This window comes from Oncorhynchus mykiss, chromosome 5 (genome assembly GCF_013265735.2).
Source record: "Oncorhynchus mykiss isolate Arlee chromosome 5, USDA_OmykA_1.1, whole genome shotgun sequence".
Classification (NCBI taxonomy): Eukaryota; Metazoa; Chordata; class Actinopteri; order Salmoniformes; family Salmonidae; genus Oncorhynchus; species Oncorhynchus mykiss.
Window position 1 is genome coordinate 57,813,908 of NC_048569.1, and position 18,702 is coordinate 57,832,609.

The 18,702-nt window shown below is 42.4% G+C and overlaps 1 protein-coding gene across 2 annotated transcripts in view; it reads right to left on the minus strand.

The window, feature by feature from the left end:
- wdr18 (WD repeat domain 18) overlaps window positions 1-18,702 on the minus strand; it is a 90,824-nt gene that overhangs the window by 42,272 nt on the left and 29,850 nt on the right. Inside the window, exons 4-6 of one of the 2 annotated variants that reach the window (XM_036977949.1) lie at window positions 15,928-16,069; window positions 7,974-8,117; window positions 564-628 (exon numbers count right to left, since the gene is read on the minus strand). In XM_036977949.1, the coding sequence (XP_036833844.1) occupies window positions 564-628; window positions 7,974-8,117; window positions 15,928-16,069 (351 nt within the window). The remainder of the gene's footprint in view (window positions 1-563; window positions 629-7,973; window positions 8,118-15,927; window positions 16,070-18,702) is intronic. The other variant, XM_036977950.1, reaches the window with a different exon arrangement.

The window sequence follows — 18,702 nt, forward strand, 5'->3', positions numbered from 1 at the left end:
ACTCAAGTCTTCTAGTCTGGTTCTGCACACCCACTGTGTGCCTGTCCAATCAGTATGGTGGTGGCATGCACCTTGGCAGTCTCGGATACCATACGGTGAGAGAGATTAGGACGCCTGAACTTCTCTGGCTACTGGGACCTGGTTCGGCACAAAGAGATTCCACAAGGATATCGTGGGGTATTAAAGCCACATGAAACAACCCGTCAGTCACCACACAGCTGTTACAGCATCAAAGCCCCTCATCCTGAACCATCCCCCCCCACCCACCACCACCACCACCACCTCTCAGACCCCGTTCAAAAGGAACTTACATTTTTCTGTCTTGCCCATTCCCGCTGAATGGCACACATACACAATCCATGTCAAGGCTTAAAAATCCTTCTTTAACCGGTCTCCTCCCCTTCATCTACACTGATTGGAGTGGATTTAACAGGTGACATCAATAAGGGATCATAGCGTTCAGCTGGTTTCACCTGGTCAGTCGGTCATGTAAAGAGCAGGTGTTCCTAATGTTTTCTACACTCAGTGTATATTACATAGACCAGACCTTGAAGGCAGCCCACCTGTGTCCTTTAAAAACCTGGTTGCCCTCGTTGTCCGACTGGAAAGTCTTATCCCGACTTAAGCTCTGCAGATCAGAAGAAGAAGAAAAAAGTTAAAAGTTGATCAGAGTAAGCAATCCTCAGAGTTAAAAAAAAATACCCAGAGCCAATGAGCTTGTCTCTCAGGTACACTTACATCGGTATGTGAGAATGCTGTTCATTGACTACAGCACGGCGTTCAATACCATACTGCCCTCCAATCATTAAGCTAAGGACCCTGGGACTAAACACCTCCCTCTGCAACTTGTGGTAGCAGAATCAGAATTAGTTAGGTAACATTGATAAATAATATGTTTTAATTACATAATAATGCTTATGTGAGATATTTGTCATTAGGATGTTTTCTTTTTGGATAATACTGTTGGCAGTTTGCAGTTATCCCTTCTCAGCTAGGACTCAGTTACTTGGGGCCCAGAGAGGGGAGAGGTCAGGTTTGTCTTATCTGTGAATGTGTCAGTAACTATTCCTAAACCATGTGAAGGGATGGCTTGATTAATGGGGAACCAGTTAGTTGGCTCCACAATGTCTGTGTGCCAGTCACTCCTCTTTGTGAGCTTGTCCAGGAGGGGGTGTATTTGAGATGGGAGTATCTAGAATTGACAATTGATATATGCCATTGGATGAGGTTCTTGGTCCTAAGTGGTACCAAGAACGAGATAAGAACTTCATTTAGGAGACCAAACTGAACAATAATTTATAGCTAATGCTATCTAGCTATAGGACACTCCTCTTTCAAGTAAAATGTTCTTTGTGTAATGTTCCTAAGATGTTATTCGTCATGCGAGTTGAGATGGGTGCGTCTTGGCTATAAATGATACTAAGAACTGTTTTGTAAGCACTCTCAGAGAATTCATTTATAGACACTGAATTGATCTGAGAGTCACAGGGCTATGGTGAAGCTCATATAATTAAAGATGGACTTTATGATAACTCTGACTTGTGTGTGGTTTGATCTCATGATTTGGTAATACAGGAAATTCCCACGACAAACTGGATCCTGGACTTCCTGACTGGACACCCCCCAGGTGGTGAGGGTAGGCAACAACACATTCGCCACTCTGACCCTCAACATGGGGCCCCCTCAGGGGTGCATGCTTAGTCCCCTCCTGTATGACTTAAACACCATCATTAAGTTTTCCGACAACACAACGGTCCTATTTTAATAGTTCTTGTTGAATTGTGTGTGTTTCTCGTTTTGAAGGTTTAAAAAAAGTGATGAAATCTTTTTACGTTGCATGTTGGAATTTACAAGGCTTGAAGTCCTTTTCAGGAGACTGAAAAGAGTTCTACAGCTGCACCATCGAGAGCATCCTGAATGGTTGTGTCACTGTATGGCAACTGCTTGGCCTCTGACCGCAAGGCGCTACCAAGGGTAGTGCATACAGCCCAGTTCATCAGTCTCTATAGCAGGCGGTGTCAGAGGAAGGCCCTAAAAATTGTCAAAGACTCCAGCCTCCCAAGTCATAGACTGTTATCTCTGCTATCGCACGGTAAGTGGTACCGATGCACCAAGTCTGGAACCAACAGGATCCTGAACAACTTCTACCCCCAAGCTATAAGACTACTAAATAGTTAGTTAAATAGTTAACCGGACTATCTGCATTGACCCTTTTGCACTAACCCCTTTGACTCATCACATACACTGCTGCTACTGTTTCCAGTATTCCTACATATACACAAAGCTACCTCTAACTCGTACCCCTGCATATCGACTCGGTACTGGTACCCTTGTGTATATATAATTACACATTGTGTATCTATTATTACGTGTTTTACTTTTCTATTATTTCTCCATTTTCTTTCTCTGCATTGTTGGCAAGTAAGTAAGAATTTCACTGTTAGTCCACATCGGTTGTTTATAAACCATGTGACAAATACAATAAGAGTAATATGTCTCTCATCTGTTAGGTTGGCTGGATATTTCTGGCACTCGTCAGCCTCTAAATGGTTTGATTGATTTACTTAATTGCATTAATTAGGGATGTGGTTGCGTCAGACATGCAAGGGAGGGAGGACGCCACTGGATTTTACTATGACAGACTAATCATTAGATCACGTCTACACGGCCGGTCTTGAGAGCACTCAATTAAACATGAAAAGTGAACTCGAAAGAGATTTAGTTGAAGCCGTGGCTATTAATTCTATCGATGTGTGTACAAGCCTGGCTTGGGCTGGAGCTGTACAAATGGCCAGATGACTGAAATGCAAATCATTAAGGGAAGGTTTGAGGGAAGCATCATGTCTCATTTCACACCACTACATTAACTAAAATGTTGGAGGTGGAGTGAAAAAACTAATTCACCACGATGAAAGACAGATTCTATTTCGTCTAACATTAGCTTGTTAAACTGTTCAAATTAAGTGCTTAAATCAGTGAGGGATGTTCGGAACCATAGCAAGAAAATTTTATTTACTATGGCAAAAACCTCTTGGCAGGATTACATTTCGAAACCTTCACACTGAAGGAAACGGCTAGTTGCTGCCTCGCGTGAGGAAGGGAACTGTCTGATTTTCTGTCTGGCTCTTTATCCAAATGTGAAAATTCTGGGCTCACGGTCTCATCTCCTGCTGAACAATTTAAACAAGGGAAACGAAACAGCACAACAAACGCAGCTCTCTCGGAACGCAACGCTCATATCCCCACTGGCAGAGTTAATGCCCGCCATGCATTGAAACACTCATCGCATAGAAACTTCTGCCCAGCTACGGTACGAAATCCCCTTTATTAAACAATGATCCACAGGCACATTCAGAGTTAAGCTGTTTAGGAAATGAATAACTCCCCAAATCGGGTAAACAGCACAATTAGAGAAGCAGAAAGACACATGCTAGCAGAGAGTTAATGCCTTTTAGATGCTGACTGTAGAGATGGCAGAGTTCCGATATTATACTCAGAAAATGTTTAAGATGAATCATGAGATGGAAACGAAAATGTGGTTGTTGCTATAGGGAAATTATGGTTAACTTATGGGGTTGATGCAAGGTCCAAATACAGTATACAGGTAGCTTCAATACAAAGGGATCTCACTCTGCGTTAAAAATAAACCACAATATGTTCAGATATGCAGCAACCCTATTGGATTCTAACAAATGTAAAAATGAATACATACATTTAAAAAAAATATATAAAAGATTTGTAATGGAAGCCAGTTGGCCCAAAGCAACACAATATCCATTCTCAATCACAACGAGGACAAATGAGTAACAGATTATCTGCAATCCCTTTAGTATGAATGACAGAGAATGCAGCATAATGAGACGGATCATTATACTTTGATAGCTAGGGGGAAGCCAGAGGGAAGAGGAAATGATGCAGGATTAAAAAGCTGTGATTTCACTCAGCAGCAAGTTCCAGCATCTATGGAGGAACGATGCAACAATGCAAGGCTTGGCATTAAAATATTGTTTAATCAAAAACCTGTTTTAACAAACGACGTGTTCCTCTCTTTAAACAGAAGATAATCATTATTAGTTGTACTCAAATCCAGGGCTATAAAAGCTTTTTTCTCTCCAATTACCTTAATTAACCAATTGATCTTTAAGATGATATGCCTAAATAATTAAACGTCTAAAGACTGTGGATGGAAGTCAAAAGGCGTAGGAGTCAATGGAGCAGCGGCAGCTTGGCTTTGAAAATCTTTGAAAGGCAAGCATTAAAGATAAAAAATTAAAAAAAAATACATGAGGAAAGTTAGCACATTAATAACCTATGAGTCCAGATTCAGGACCAAGGTGAAAGGGGTCGGTAGGCATTAATAATAAGCTGAGAAACTTGGTTATCCAAACCGGGTCTTGCAATTATTGAGAAAATTCCCCAGGTATTTTCAGTACACATGAAACACACTTCAATATGAATAAATGAAATGATAAGCTCCCTCAGAAATATTTTATCTTTCAAATCAATTACTATTTTATAACAGCCATTCTTCCTGAGGTCAAGTCACTTCACTACAACATTCAAAGCAATTATTGCGATACTCTCATGTCAAAAAGCGAACATAAAAGGGTTGCAGAATCCCCTGACCAATAGTAGAATGATAGACGCAGTAATCTGTACCGCAGCCAAACATCTCTAAAAACAATTATAACAACTAAAAGGACCAGTCTTATATGACCGTTTCTGTTAATAATCTCATGTAATCATTGTGCCACCAATAGATCCCCCTGTCCCTTACTGACTTAACATTCACGTTTTGGTTGTATTAATATTCAGTAAGAGGACTGGAACAATAACCATGTGTCAATGAGAGGGGGCATGGAGATGGAGAGGACATAAATAAGCTCTTGGTTGGAGAAGAGATGAGTAAGGGAACGGTTGGAAAAAATGACCGTCCTAACAGATAGATACACCACATGACCACATGCTCGTCGAAGATCTCAGCCCAAAATCATGGGCATTAATATGGAGTTGGTTCCCCCTTTGCTGCTATAACAGCCTCCCTTCTTCTGGGAAGCCTTTCCATTAGATGTTAGAACATTGCTGCAGGGACTTCCATTCAGCCACAAGAGCATTAGTGAGGTCGGGGACAGATGTTGGGAAATTAGGCCTGGTTCGCAGTCAGCGTTTCAATTCATCCCAAAGGTGTTCGATGGGGTTGAGGTCAGGGCAAGTTCTTCCACACCGATCTTGACAAAACATTTCTGTGTGGACCTCGCTTTATGGACAGGAGCATTTTCATGCAGAAACAAGAAAGGGCCTTCCCCAAACTGTTGCCACAAAGTTTGAAGCACAGAATCAGCTAGAATGGCATTGTATGCTGTAGCATTAAGATTTCCCTTCACTGGATCTAAGGGGCCTTGCCCGAACCATGAAAAACAGCCGCATACCTCCAACAAACTTTACAGTTGGCACTATGCATTGGGGCAGGTGGCGTTCTCCTGGAATCCGCCAAACCCAGATTAGTCCGTTGAACTGCTAGATGAAGCATAATTCATCACTCCAGAGAGCGCGTTTCCACTGTTCCAGAGTCCAATGGCGGCGAGCTTTACACCAATCCAGCCGTCGCTTGGCATTGCGCATGGTGATCTTAGGCTTGCACTAATTTGAAGGGGTGTCCACATACTTGTGTATATATAGTGTATCTGTTATCCATCTGCAGCCATCCATCTGCAGCACTCTTTCACAGATGCAGACTTTTCTCCACTCAAACCCGATGCCTCTGGGATATCACTTATTTGGCCATACATGCAAGAGCCACCCACAACATATCCAGTGGGGCTGATGGATTTTGGGAGATATCGAGTAAGGAGGTTGAAAAACCGAAATGTGAGTTTAATTATGGATACATAAATGGAGCAGTGAGCAATCTGCCTTTACTCAGACAGTGATTCTCAAGCCATGGAAGTAAGCATTGTGAAGCACTCCATATAAACTTACTTCAGGAGAGAGAGCAAGAGAAAGGCAGGATTTGTCTATCATGGGGGGTGATTGCTAAGGGCAATGCACAGTGAGTGACTCGCACCCAGTTTTGTGCGACTGCAAGAGCCAGGATAAGGGAAATTAGGTTTTAAATAGAAGTGGGGTGGTCTAACAAGGGGAGGGGGATCCTTTCTTGTGCACATTCATTTCTGTCATGTTCAATTGAGTCTTTTATACAAGTTTCTTTGTGGCACCTGACATGAAACTCATGACAAGTAGAAAGGAGGAGAGGACAAAGCTTGAAACTCAAATTGAACCATATCCATTAATGTCTTCTCTGATCTAGTTGGTTATGTCAGTTACAGAAAATATTTGGATTAATTCTCTGCAGCTCGACAAATACATTTTTCTGCATTGAAATGCGACTTTAAATGGGCCCAAAATTAGCCTATTCTGCAAACAAACCATCAATCATGGCAAATACAGAAGTCCATCTTGTGTTTAAGCCGAGGAAGACACAGGAAGCTCTTGATTAGCACTTTGCAATAAGACTAGATTCAGTTAGCCAGAAGGGCTGGCAGACATAGCTCTGAACCTGACGTGTCACCTTTTCTCCTTGAAAGAGAGCAGTCCGAAAGAATCCCACCTAGACGAGACTGATGGGAATGTATAGAAACTGTGATATATGGGGGCAACCCTAGAGCACCGTAGGGGGGGCAAAGAAGTCCCTCATGAGGCATGGTATCGGGCATTAATAGCAATGAAAAACCCCAGGCGATTTAAACCCAAAACACAGGCCCTGCCGGTGTACAACCCTCCTCCCCCCCCCCCCCCTCTCTATCACCTCTCCATCTTTCAGGCCAACAGCTTGGGGATTCACCCGTACAAGGATGGTGCAACGTTAGAAAGTTCATGGAAAAGCAACAGAGGAGTGAGTACCTTTAGAGAATTCCCCGATACATGTGCAGAATTACAAATTGTGGCAGATGGTAGACTTCGGGTTTTATTAATATTTTCCTTTTGAACTGAAGAAGTCTTTCTCAGTGGTTTAAGCTGGAAAAACTGGGGTAAGCCCAAGCAAAGATTCTGTAGGATGCTTTAGAGCAGTGTTCCAGAAATGCCCCCCAAATCTCCCACTAGACAAAGCTTTGTGTAAGTGCAACCTGCCTTGACCTTCCCTGTGCACCAGAGAGATGTGGGCTGGTCCAAACATCACTCACATTCCCCTCTTCATTAACAAACTTTAGCAGCCAGGTTCCAGGCCAGCAGTGTGGAGACACATCAAGGCACTGTCAGCTGATCAGAGGGCCCCTTCTTACGAAGTGTACTGTATTTTGGTGCTTCACTGGGAAACGTACAGGACTAACTCAAATGGGAATTCAGTCAAAGGTGTATTATGCGGCAATTGACAGTTCTCAATTTATTAAGTTGTCAGTTGTGTGTACTTGGTGACGTGTTTCCGCCTTCACTTGTGGAAATGAAATTGTCTCACTTTTAAATAATGAATAATCAGGTAACGGGTTTGATGACAGTATATGCAATTCTAAGGTTATTTTCAAGGGCTTGACATTAATGTGCTTATTTGCCTCAGGCTGCTCATCTGCAGTCTTCAAAGTTATATGAACTGGCTATGGTTTTACAAATGACTGTCAGTTCAAAGTCTCTCAGTTACGTCACTTGCCCTTGCGGCGTCGCCAGACTGTGGCCCATTGTGCCTGCTGTATATCTGCTTTCCAATTTGCCGCCACCCGGCTGAGCTCACCTCTGTCCAGACACTTCTCTCCGTGAGTACTGTCCACAACGGGTTGGTTATTTATAGTAGGGCAACCTGTTTATAATGTACAGGAAGGCCATTGATGAACCCTTGATGTTATGAAACAAAGAAACCATGTCTGTGTGGGCATGGTTGTGCTTGACGGATCCGTTTGCAATTCAAACGCATTGTGAAGTTAATCGATGAAAGTTCAGGGTTAAACAGTGAGGGTGGCGAAGACAAAAACCATATAGCTTACCTGGCTACAGAGGGACACCTGAAATATACCGCCGTCACTGCCACCGCAGAAGAGGTAGTACTCGCAGGGGTCAAGAGTCACAGACATGATGCCTACGTCAAAAAGAACAGACAGGAGCATCTCGCCAGAGGATAGCTCCCAAAGCTAGAGTTTGAGAGAGAGAGCAAACAACAAAAAAAAGGAGAAGAGAGTTTTATGGTTAATTTGATCCGAGTTGTGGACATTGTTTAACTTCAGCTTTAAAGGATACTGTATAACGTCACATTATCAGTATGAGCTCACACTGCAGGACTGTTAGTCTGACCCTGTCTGTCTTAGAGGAGTGGGCCGTTTAAGAGTGCAAGACACTAAAATACATCTTAGTCTGCAGAACGCCTGCAAATTTCTGTTCCAACCTCAACTTAATGACTTGGACAGATCAAATCATTTAGTGCCTATGACACTTACATTGTGCCAAGATCTTGATGGCCATTCATTGAGCTAATCCATTATTACAGCTAGAAGAGAGATTTATATAAAAAAAATATATTAAAAAACTGCTGAGGAACAGATTTTGGAACTGGAAAGTACAGTGACTTGCGAAAGTATTCACCCCCCCTTGGCATTTTTCCTATTTTGTTGCCTTACAACCTGAAATTAAAATTCATGTTTTGGGGGTTTGTATCGTTTGATTTACACAACATGCCTACCACTTTGAAGATACAAAATATTTTTTATTGTGAAACAAGAAATAATACAAAAAAGAGAACTTGAGCGTGCATAACTATTCCCCCCCCCCCCCCCCCAATATAGAGCTACCTTTTGCAGCAATTACAGCTGCAATTCTCTTGGGGTATGTCTCTATTAGCTTGGCACATCTAGCCACTGGGATTTTTGCCCATTCCTCAAGGCAAAACTGCTCCAGCTCCATCATGTTGGATGGGTTCCACTGGTGAACAGCAATCTGAGTCATACCACAGATTCTCAATTGGATTGAGGTCTGGGCTTTGTCTAGGCCACTCCAAGACATTTAAATGTTTCCCCTTAACTTCTTTGGGACTGGAGGGCAGTATTGAGTAGCTTGGATGAATAAGGTGCCCAGAGTAAACTACCTGCTACTCAGGCCCAGTTGCTAATATATGCATATTATTAGTAGATTTAGATAGAAAACACTGAAGTTTCTAAAACTGTTTGAATGATGTCTGCGAGTATAACAGAACTCAAATGGCAGGTAAAAACCTGAGAAAAAAATTCTACAGACAAAAGGAATTCTCCTGCGCTGTCTTGGCTGTGTGCTTAGGGTCATTGCACAGTTGGAAGGTGAACCGTTGCCAGAGTCAGAGGTCTTGAGCGCTTCATCAAGGATCTCTCTGTACTTTGCACTGTTCATCTTTCCCTCAAACCTGACTAGTCTCCCAGTCCCTGCCACCGAAAAACATCCCCACAGCATGATGCTGCCACCACCATGCTTCACTGTAGGGATGGTGCCAGGTTTCCTCCAGATGTGAAGTTTGGCATTCAGGCCAAAGAGTTTGATCTTGGATTCATCAGACCAGAGAATCTTGTTTCTCATGGTCAGAGTCTTCAGGTGCCTTTTGGCAAACTCTAAGTGGGCTGACGTGCCTTTTACTGAGAAGTCTGGCCACACTACAATAAAGGCCTGATTGGTGGAGTGCTACAGAGATGGTTGTCCTTCTGGAAGGCTCTCCCATCTCCACAGAGGAACTCTGGAGCTCTGTCAGAGTGACCATCAGATTCTTGGTCACCTCCCTGACCAAGACCCTTCTCCCCCGGTTGGCAGCCAGCTCTAGGAAGAGTCTTGGTGGTTCCAAATTTCTTTCATTTAAGGCCACTGTGTTCTTGTGGAACTTTAATGCTGCACACATTATTTGGTACCCTTCCCCAGATCTGTGCCTCGACACAATCCCGTCTCGGAGCTCTACAGACAATACCTTCAACCTCATGGCTTAGCTTTTGCTCTGACATTCACTGTCATCTGTGGGACACACTGGTGTGTGCCTTTCCAAATCATGTCCAATCAATTGAATTTACCACAGGTGGAGCCCAATCAAGTTGTAGAAACATCTCAAAGATGATCAATGGAAAAAGGATGCACCTGAAAAACTATTTAGAGTCTCATAGCAAAGGGTCTGAATACTTATGTAAATAAGCATTTTTTTAAAAAAAAATTATAAATTAGCAAACATTTCTAAAAACCTGGTTTTCGCTTTGTCATGAGGTAATGTGTGTGGATTGATAACAATAATAACATTCCATTTTAGAATAAGGCTGTATTTTAACCAAATGTGGAAAAATGGGTCTGAATACCTTCCGAACGCACTGTAATTTAGTTCTGATATGGATGGAGGGACATGATTACAACAGGTGTGATCATATAGCCCATATTTGTTCTTGGTTTTTTTTGTTTTTTAAAGAAATCTAGCAGACTCCAAGCCTGGTAAAAATAAAGTGATGGAAAAGACAGATTAGTGATGACATGAAAAGTATATGCGCTCCCTTTAGTAGAACCATAATCAAATTGATTTTGATCGCACCATTTATCAAAAGCAAACTTTGCTAACGGCTTGAAGGAAAACCCTGATTGCTTTTGGGAGAGAAAAACGTTGATAGCCAGGCCTGAACAAAGCCAACTTCTAGACAACCCAGTCATGGAATTACAAAAACAAGAGTACACCAAACATTAAAAAACAAATTAAGATATTAAATAATTCCAAAACACCTCCTCCAAGACACTACTCTGCTGAGTCTGAGTATACTAGAGGAAATGGTGGGGCTCATCTATTTAGAGTCTGTCATAGGGGTGGGAGGGAGGGGGGCTAGTGAAAGTTGTTTGTAGCCCAACCTCTCTTGTCCTAACAAGCTCTGTTCTCTGGCATGCCGTCTGCTTCTCCTTCAGCCAACACGATCACTCCCAGTCATCGGACAGGGGGAATTATTTGTCTGTGGAGACTGACAGCCTGGAATCTATAGAGCAGCTGATGATATTGAACATGACACTCCAAGCCGCTGACAAATTTGGTATGCAGTTAAGACGTAATAGAATTGAGCAAAAGAGAGCCAGACATGGCATCCTACACAATGAGACTCAATATAAGTGAGGTAGACTTTGAGTAGCATTATGTGCGTGCAAAGAAAATGGAGGTTGTTTGTATACATTTCCCAATGCATTGAATGTATATTATCTTAATTGGATTTTGAGGAGGGGTTGACCTAATTTAACAGGAATGCATTCCAGAGATGAGAATACATGATTCACATCCAAGTCTGCATGCCATCATAACTGCAACCATAGCTTCATACCTTAGCAAAAGATAACGTGTTCGTGCAAGGCTGTGCAACGGAATAAGTGCAGCACCAACATATCAGCAATCCCAATTACACCTATAATGTGTGAAGTCGGTGCAAAAGCCAATCAATGTTTTGGTCAACCAAAGCACTAGCTCTCGGCTTACTTCCTGGCTGCAGGGTGAGAATGCTGAGATGTTTTATTATTCAACATAACTTTGAGATTTTATTTGTTTTTGATTTATTAAAACATGGAGAATGCTTACTCAAAATGCCAACTCAACTGCCTCCTACTTTTGGCCATAAAAATAGACTCCAAAACCAAGTAACTAGAGAGGTGCATTAATAGACAGGAGGGTATGAGTTACCTGACGTGATGTGGAGGCTAGGTATGAGGCTTTAGCAGATTATCTACCATTTCTGAGAGCTCAAGTAAGTACCACATGACTGATTAATCATATTGATCAGGGTTTAGATATGACGTCTTCTTAATTAAATTCATAATCCAGTTGGAATGCATTATTGATGCCTGTGTGAAGGGCTGATGATTTCCATTGTGGCTATATTGTCTTCCATTGTATTAGTGCCCACTTCAAGACCAGGAGCCTCAAGAATTGTGGACTTATTTACAGTACGCGCCAATGCAATATATTGTCAAGAGTAATTCTATGACCTCAACAAACAGATTTTTTTTCTATATTTGCAAAGCTGGCCCTGCCGTTACAAATCAATAGGAACACTGTCTGGCTGGCTAAATAAAAGCCTGGGAGTGATTTCTCAATGAGCCGCTGGATGTCAGTCAGTCACTCGGCACAGGAGTCAAAAGCTAATCAGAGTAGTTGATGCCCTGCGTCGGGGACACACACGCACATGCTCCAGTAGCTCATCCACACACTGGGGGATGAAGGGAGAGGGGAGAGAGAGACGGACATCAAACACACAGAGCACCAGGGCCTGTGTTGCCTCGCTCCCTATACATTGCTTCAGTTCATCACTTAATATTTGCATTCCAATATGCCTTTGCAACCGGGGCAAACGGCAGGTGGCAGAACGTGCCATAGGTTTTTTCAATACACTTCAGACAAAAGATGACAAGTAACAAACCACATTTCTATGATGGAGAGAAACGAGATGAATAATTGTTTTGTACAGAAGAAAATTGTTTGTGTTTATACCATAGCATTGTTGAATACTTGATTCTGATTGGTTCAAAGGGCATTCTAGAGCAGGCATTATTTCCACATTTTCGAAAACACTATAAAACACGGAAGCCAAAGCGTGGAAACTATGGATACAGTGGGGCAAAAAAGTATTTAGTCAGCCACCAATTGTGCAAGTTCTCCCACTTAAAAAGATGAGAGAGGCCTGTAATTTTCATAGGTACACTTCAACTATGACAGACAAAATGAGGGGGAAAAAATCCGCCTACTGGTTGTATGAATTTGGGATCGATCGTCCCACAACTGTCCCAGAATATGCCATTTCTTTCTCGACAAACTAACCAATAGAATAGGTAGCCTAAACTTTTCTACTGTAGTAGGTTGACATAGGCCAGTGATCATGCTGTTGGTTACTTGTCTTGTTGGCTGAGGAAAAGTAAATGAGGACAGTTATTCTAAGCTGTTCAAAGTGCACATCAGAATTCGGTAAGGACAGCACATAGTTGCATACTCGACTTGCATGTTTTGTTAATTACCTTATTCTAAATGTGATTTCTGTCATTCTGAACACCATGGGTGGATGCCCTAGTCAGGTTATGCACCCAATGCATATGGGTCAGATACATTTCTCAAATGCCTGGTAAATTAAAGAGTTGCCGATCAAATGTCCGGCTGACTTCACCGCTCGCGTCGCGTGCACGAGCATCACAAAATTAATTTAGAAATCTATATTATTCAATTATTGCGCTAATGAGCATCTGCGTTGCCAAGGGCTAAAATGTAAGTAAGTTCTATTTGTGACGCAGATAGGCTGCAAATCCTGCCTCTCCCATCTCCTCATTGGTTTATTGAAGCAGGTACCCATGTGCCATCTCCTCATTGGTTATACCCACGTGGGTGACTGAAAGACGAACGAGGTCAGTGGCGGTAATGCACCTAATTTATGAAAGTTGCCAATCACAATATAAAGTCAAGAGAAGAAAAAACCTGTAAGGAAACGAGATGACTAGAAACGATTCGGTTGACCGTTTTATGTGTGGAATAATTGGCGGAGTAGAGGACCTTGTACATTTCATGTAAAATAACAACAATGTTTATATCCCAGGACAAATTAGCTAACAACAGCAAGCTAGCTAAATAGGACAAATTAGCTAGCAAGTGCAAGCTAACTAGCTAAATTGTAATAAATGATTAATGCTTTTCGACCTGTCCCAAAAATTAATATAATTGGTTCAGAGTTTGTTTTGATATTTTAACAAGCGTGTTGTCATCACGTTTGGTGTGGGGGGACAAAATACATTTACGCACGATGGCGCACGCGCGCAGCCTGTTTGGGTTCCGTGTAATGGAAACCTTAGCACACACGATCTGGTACGTCACAGGCCTCCAACCCGTCACAACTCAGGCTCCCTTGATCGAATGGCTTGTCAACCGTCAGCTCATCCAACAGTGTCCTCACAGAGCTATAGTAGCCATCAAAACGCCACCAGCCTTTAGATCTGCCATGTCTCCATTCGCATTTTACAAGCCTGATTACTGCAAATCCTGTCAATGCAAATTCAAAAGGAGCAGAACAAAAATATTTTTGGTACACTGCGTCATTGAAGTGTTGCTCCAGTCTTTCCGCATGCTTACTCAACAAATATATGATGTCAGAATGGTGTTGTTCAAAAAGTTACATGTTCAGTGGGTAAGAATGACAGGCAGAACTGTGAAGGAAATTAAGCAACGGCAGGACGCACGAGCATCAATGACTGATATGGGGGTTCATTGATGTTGAATCCAGACAAATCGGGTGTTATTCAGTTCCTTGGATATAATCCCCCTTGTAGTTTTTCCTTCCGACTTTGCCCCTCTTTGCGCAACACTGCTGTGGCCTTCAAACATGGCTTAACAATTTTCACAACCGCCAGTGTGGTATTGATTTTGTTTCTCTAGTTCAGGTACTACCAGGGGTACACGCAATGTACACGCAATGCCAAATAAAAATTATATTTTCTTCGATTTCAAACCGTACATTTATATTTTCCAAAGGGATAACGAATCCAGTTATATAAATGAGGTAAAAGGAGGAAATATCATTCACTTTAGAGGCCAAATACAAGATTATTATTCTTTGTTTTAAATTGGACAAAAACATTTTATCAATTCATGTGATAATGCAACAGTAAATAAGAAAGATTTAAGCAATTATCTTTAAAGGCCCAGTGTGGTCAAAATTCAAATTTCCTGTTTCATATTTGTACTACAGCTGATGAAACTAGCACTAGAAACTAGCACAGTGTGAAACAATTCGATCAGTATTATTTCCTTATTGTTATTGGTTAAGAATACCATCAACACTGGAACTTCTAAAATCAGCAGGTTTTGCTAATAACAGCTAGTTCTCAGGTTACATGTCTCTCCTATTAGGCCATTCCAAATAGGTCCCTAACCCAGACAGTCCTAACTAAATTCTCGCGTGACAAATAGTTTTTTGCTAAAAAACACTATTTTTCACCATTTTAAATTTAAAACTATAACAGTTAGGAACCCAGATATTATTTGATAGTGAGGTTTTAAAAAATGGCTGCATTGGGCCTTTAACTAATACAATGGGATAGAGTGATTGGCAAATCTTCTGCATGTCAAAAACTGCATATCTTGTTTTATGTATCTTCATGCGATTAGAGAGAATTGCTTTCCTATTTTGGGACTTCAGCCACAAAACATTAAGGATTGTTAGCAAGTTAAATGAGTAACAAATAAAATTATACTTAAGACCCAATGGGGATTCACGTCTGCGAGGTACTCTTTCATCAATATTCATGTTTTTTTCCCCTAACACTGCTTGCGTGGACTAACAATTTAGCTTCAATATTCCGACTGGTCGATATGTCTGCATGCAAATAACCTGTAAACTAGGCTACCACCTCCCACTTCAGTTCCAGTAAACACAAATCCCAACGCTAAGGGTAATGTAGCACATAAAACACTATTGCAAGAGCGTTAAAATTACTCTGAGACAAAAGGCCTAATGTTGTTTTTTTAATCGAAACAGAGTATCAAAACTAAGAGTTTTTAATTAAGATTGCACTGGTATAAAAATGTCCCCCCCCCCCCCCCCCCCAAAAAAAACCAACATTGGTAGGCACGTAGGTATCCATTTAGAATAGAGATAAATCACAACGCTAGAGTGCACGTCAGAACTTCGTTAGATTAGATGTCTATCAATAAGAATGTTGTGAATAATAAAACGACAAGTGGAAGACATCATAAAATATGCATTTGTAAGCCCACAGTCATTCGCAAACTTCAGATTGCATTGTGCTCTTCCACCTCAACAGCTTGAGGCATGGAAAGAGTATTTTTTATTCATTATATTCTCATTGGAAAGAAATGTACCATTAAGTAAGTCAAAAGTTTTGTGCTACATACACAAGCCCAGATTTCATACAGACAGCCTCAGAGGCAGTTCACAACAATTCCCCTTTGGACAAGCATAGTAAGGATGCAAGGAAAAAGCACACCTTGACTGTCTGGTCCAGGGATGCAGTAGCTACTCGAGCCTGGGGTCCCATCAGGCCACAGTGGATGTCGGTGATGGGGAGAGAATGACGGGACAGGACATGACGAGGCTCAGGGGTGTGTGACGGATCCAGCTGCACCACACTGCAACATAGAGGGAGGGTTTTGTCATTTATATAAACTCAGCATAAAATAAACATCCTCTCACCGTCAACCGTTTTTATTTTCAAACTTAACATGTGTAAATATTTGTATGAACGAAAGATTCGACAACTGAGACAAACTGAACAAGTTCCACAGACACGTCACTAACAGAAATTGAGAAATGTGTCCCTGAACAAGGGGGGGGGGGGGGGGGGGGGAATGTCAAAATAAAAAGTAACAGTCAGTATCTCCTCCTCAAGGACTGCACCAGATTTGCCAGTTCTTGCTGTGAGATGTTACCCCACTCTTCCACCAAGACACTTGCAAGTTCCCAAACATTTCTGGGGAGGAATGGCCCAAGCCCTCACCCTCCGATTCAACAGGTCCCAGGCGTGCTCAATTGGATTGAGATCCGGGCTCTTCGCTGGCCATGGCAGAGCACTGACATTCCTGTCTTGCAGGAAATCACGCACAGAATGAGCAGTATGGATGGTGGCATTGTCATGCTGGAGGGTCATGTCAGGATGAGCCTGCAGGAAGGGTACAACATGAGGGAGGATGTCGTCTTCCCAGTAATGCACAGCGTTGAGATTGCCTGCAATGACAACAAGCTCAGTCCGATGATGCTGTGACACACCGCCCCAGACATTGACGGACCCTCCACCTCCATCCCGCCCCAGAGTACAGGCCTCGGTGAAGCGCGCATTCCTTCGACAACAAACGCAAATCCGACCATCACCCCTGGTGAGACAAAACCGCAACTCGTCAGTGAAGAGTACTTCTTCCCAGTCCTATCTGGTCCAGTGACGGTGGGTTTGTGCCCATAGGCGACGTTGTTCCGATGATGTCTGGTGAGGACCTGCCTTACAACAGGCCTACAAGACCTCAGTCCAGCCTATTGCGGACAGTCTGAACACTGATGGAGGGATTGTGCGTTTCTGGTGTAACTCGGGCAGTTGTTGTTGCCATCCTGTACCTGTCCCGCAGGTGTGATGTTCGGATGTACCGATCCTGTGCAGGTGTTGTTACACGTAGTCTGCCACTGCGAGGACGATCAGTTGTCCGTCCTGTCTCTCTGTAGGGCTGTCTTAGGCGTCGCTGCAGTCCTCATGCCTCCATGCAGCATGCCTAAGGCACGTTCACGCAGATGAGCAGGGACCCTGGGCATCTTTCTTTTGGTGTTTTTCCAGAGTCAGTAGAAAGACGTCTTTAGTGTCCTAAGTTTTCATAACTGTGGTCTTAATTGCCTACCATCTGTAAGCTGTTAGTGTCTTAACGACCGTTCCACAGATGCATGTTCATTAATTGTTTATGGTTCATTGAACAAGCATGGGAAACAGTGTTTGTTTAAACAATTAAGATCTGTAAAGTTACTTAGATTTTTACGAATTGTCTTTGAAAGACAGGGTCCTGAAAAAGGGACGCTTCTTTTTTTTGCTGAGTTCACATCCACATAAACAAATGGTGGAATTTCATGTTAAGCAATGAATGTGACTAGCATTGATCTCAAACTAACCTCAAAACACCAATACAGAACCATGACAAAAATGTTCAAATCTTTCTACCTCAACCATTTGAAAGTAAACCAAACACATATGTACTCCCTTCACATTTTGACCATTTAAAAACTCAAATATTTTGCTGTATTCTTATAGCCAGAGATTTGGACCAAAAATGCAATTTTCTGAGTATATATATTGTAGCTCTGAGCATCACTGGTTCTTGCTCAGTCGAGACAACTTGCCAGAGCAGGACAGGAGAGGAGGCGGCCAATAGGTGAATAAACAGAGCGAGAGAGCTAGTGGGAAAGAGGGGGAGGATAGAAAGCCTGATTATCTGAGCGGGACCCAGGACTCATTCTGTCAGCTCGGCAGCAAGAGGCGCTCCTTGGCAGTATCTCAGGGACAACCTGTCTGCAGCAACATCTGTGACAAACATAACCCGTACAGGCACACACCACAGCATAGGCTACTGCGTGTGCACACAAAAAGGGAGAAGAAGCAGCCTGGGGCATTTTGAGGAATATCAAACCACTAACAGAATTCCAGTTCCAATACTCCCTTCGAGGCAATTTCGGACCTATTACAACGATGCTCAGGGTGTATCACGGAGATATTAGTGGGGACTTGAGCCACGTCCGCTCATTACATCCCTCTAGGATGGGGTCAAAGCAAACCACTTAATGTCGGTGTATGGGCCCAACCCAGGCCATTCTTCACATGTGAAAGGTGCATTACCCGATGCAGGTCGGTGGCCATTTAAAATTCCTCTCAGACCCGTAGCACTCTGTTCTTTATGCTACATTGAGTTTCACATTGTCCCTTCAAAAAGGCGAAGGTCAGAAAGTAGCTAACACTGGACTCGTGTTCTTCAAACTGTAATTGGAAATTAAAGTCAGTCTGGTGAAGAGAGCAGATGTGTTTGTGGTATATAGTCGAAAGCCTCAGTCATGTAAATAAACTGTTGGAGATTAATGATTTTTGGCCCTATACACCAATACTTAATGAACATGCTGACACATTGATGAAATGGAAAGAATTGACGCGGGAGTAGGGCAGGCACAATTACCGTATAACCAAGACCGTCATGAAAATAAAATAGCCGCCATAACCGTTTAAATATATATATATTTT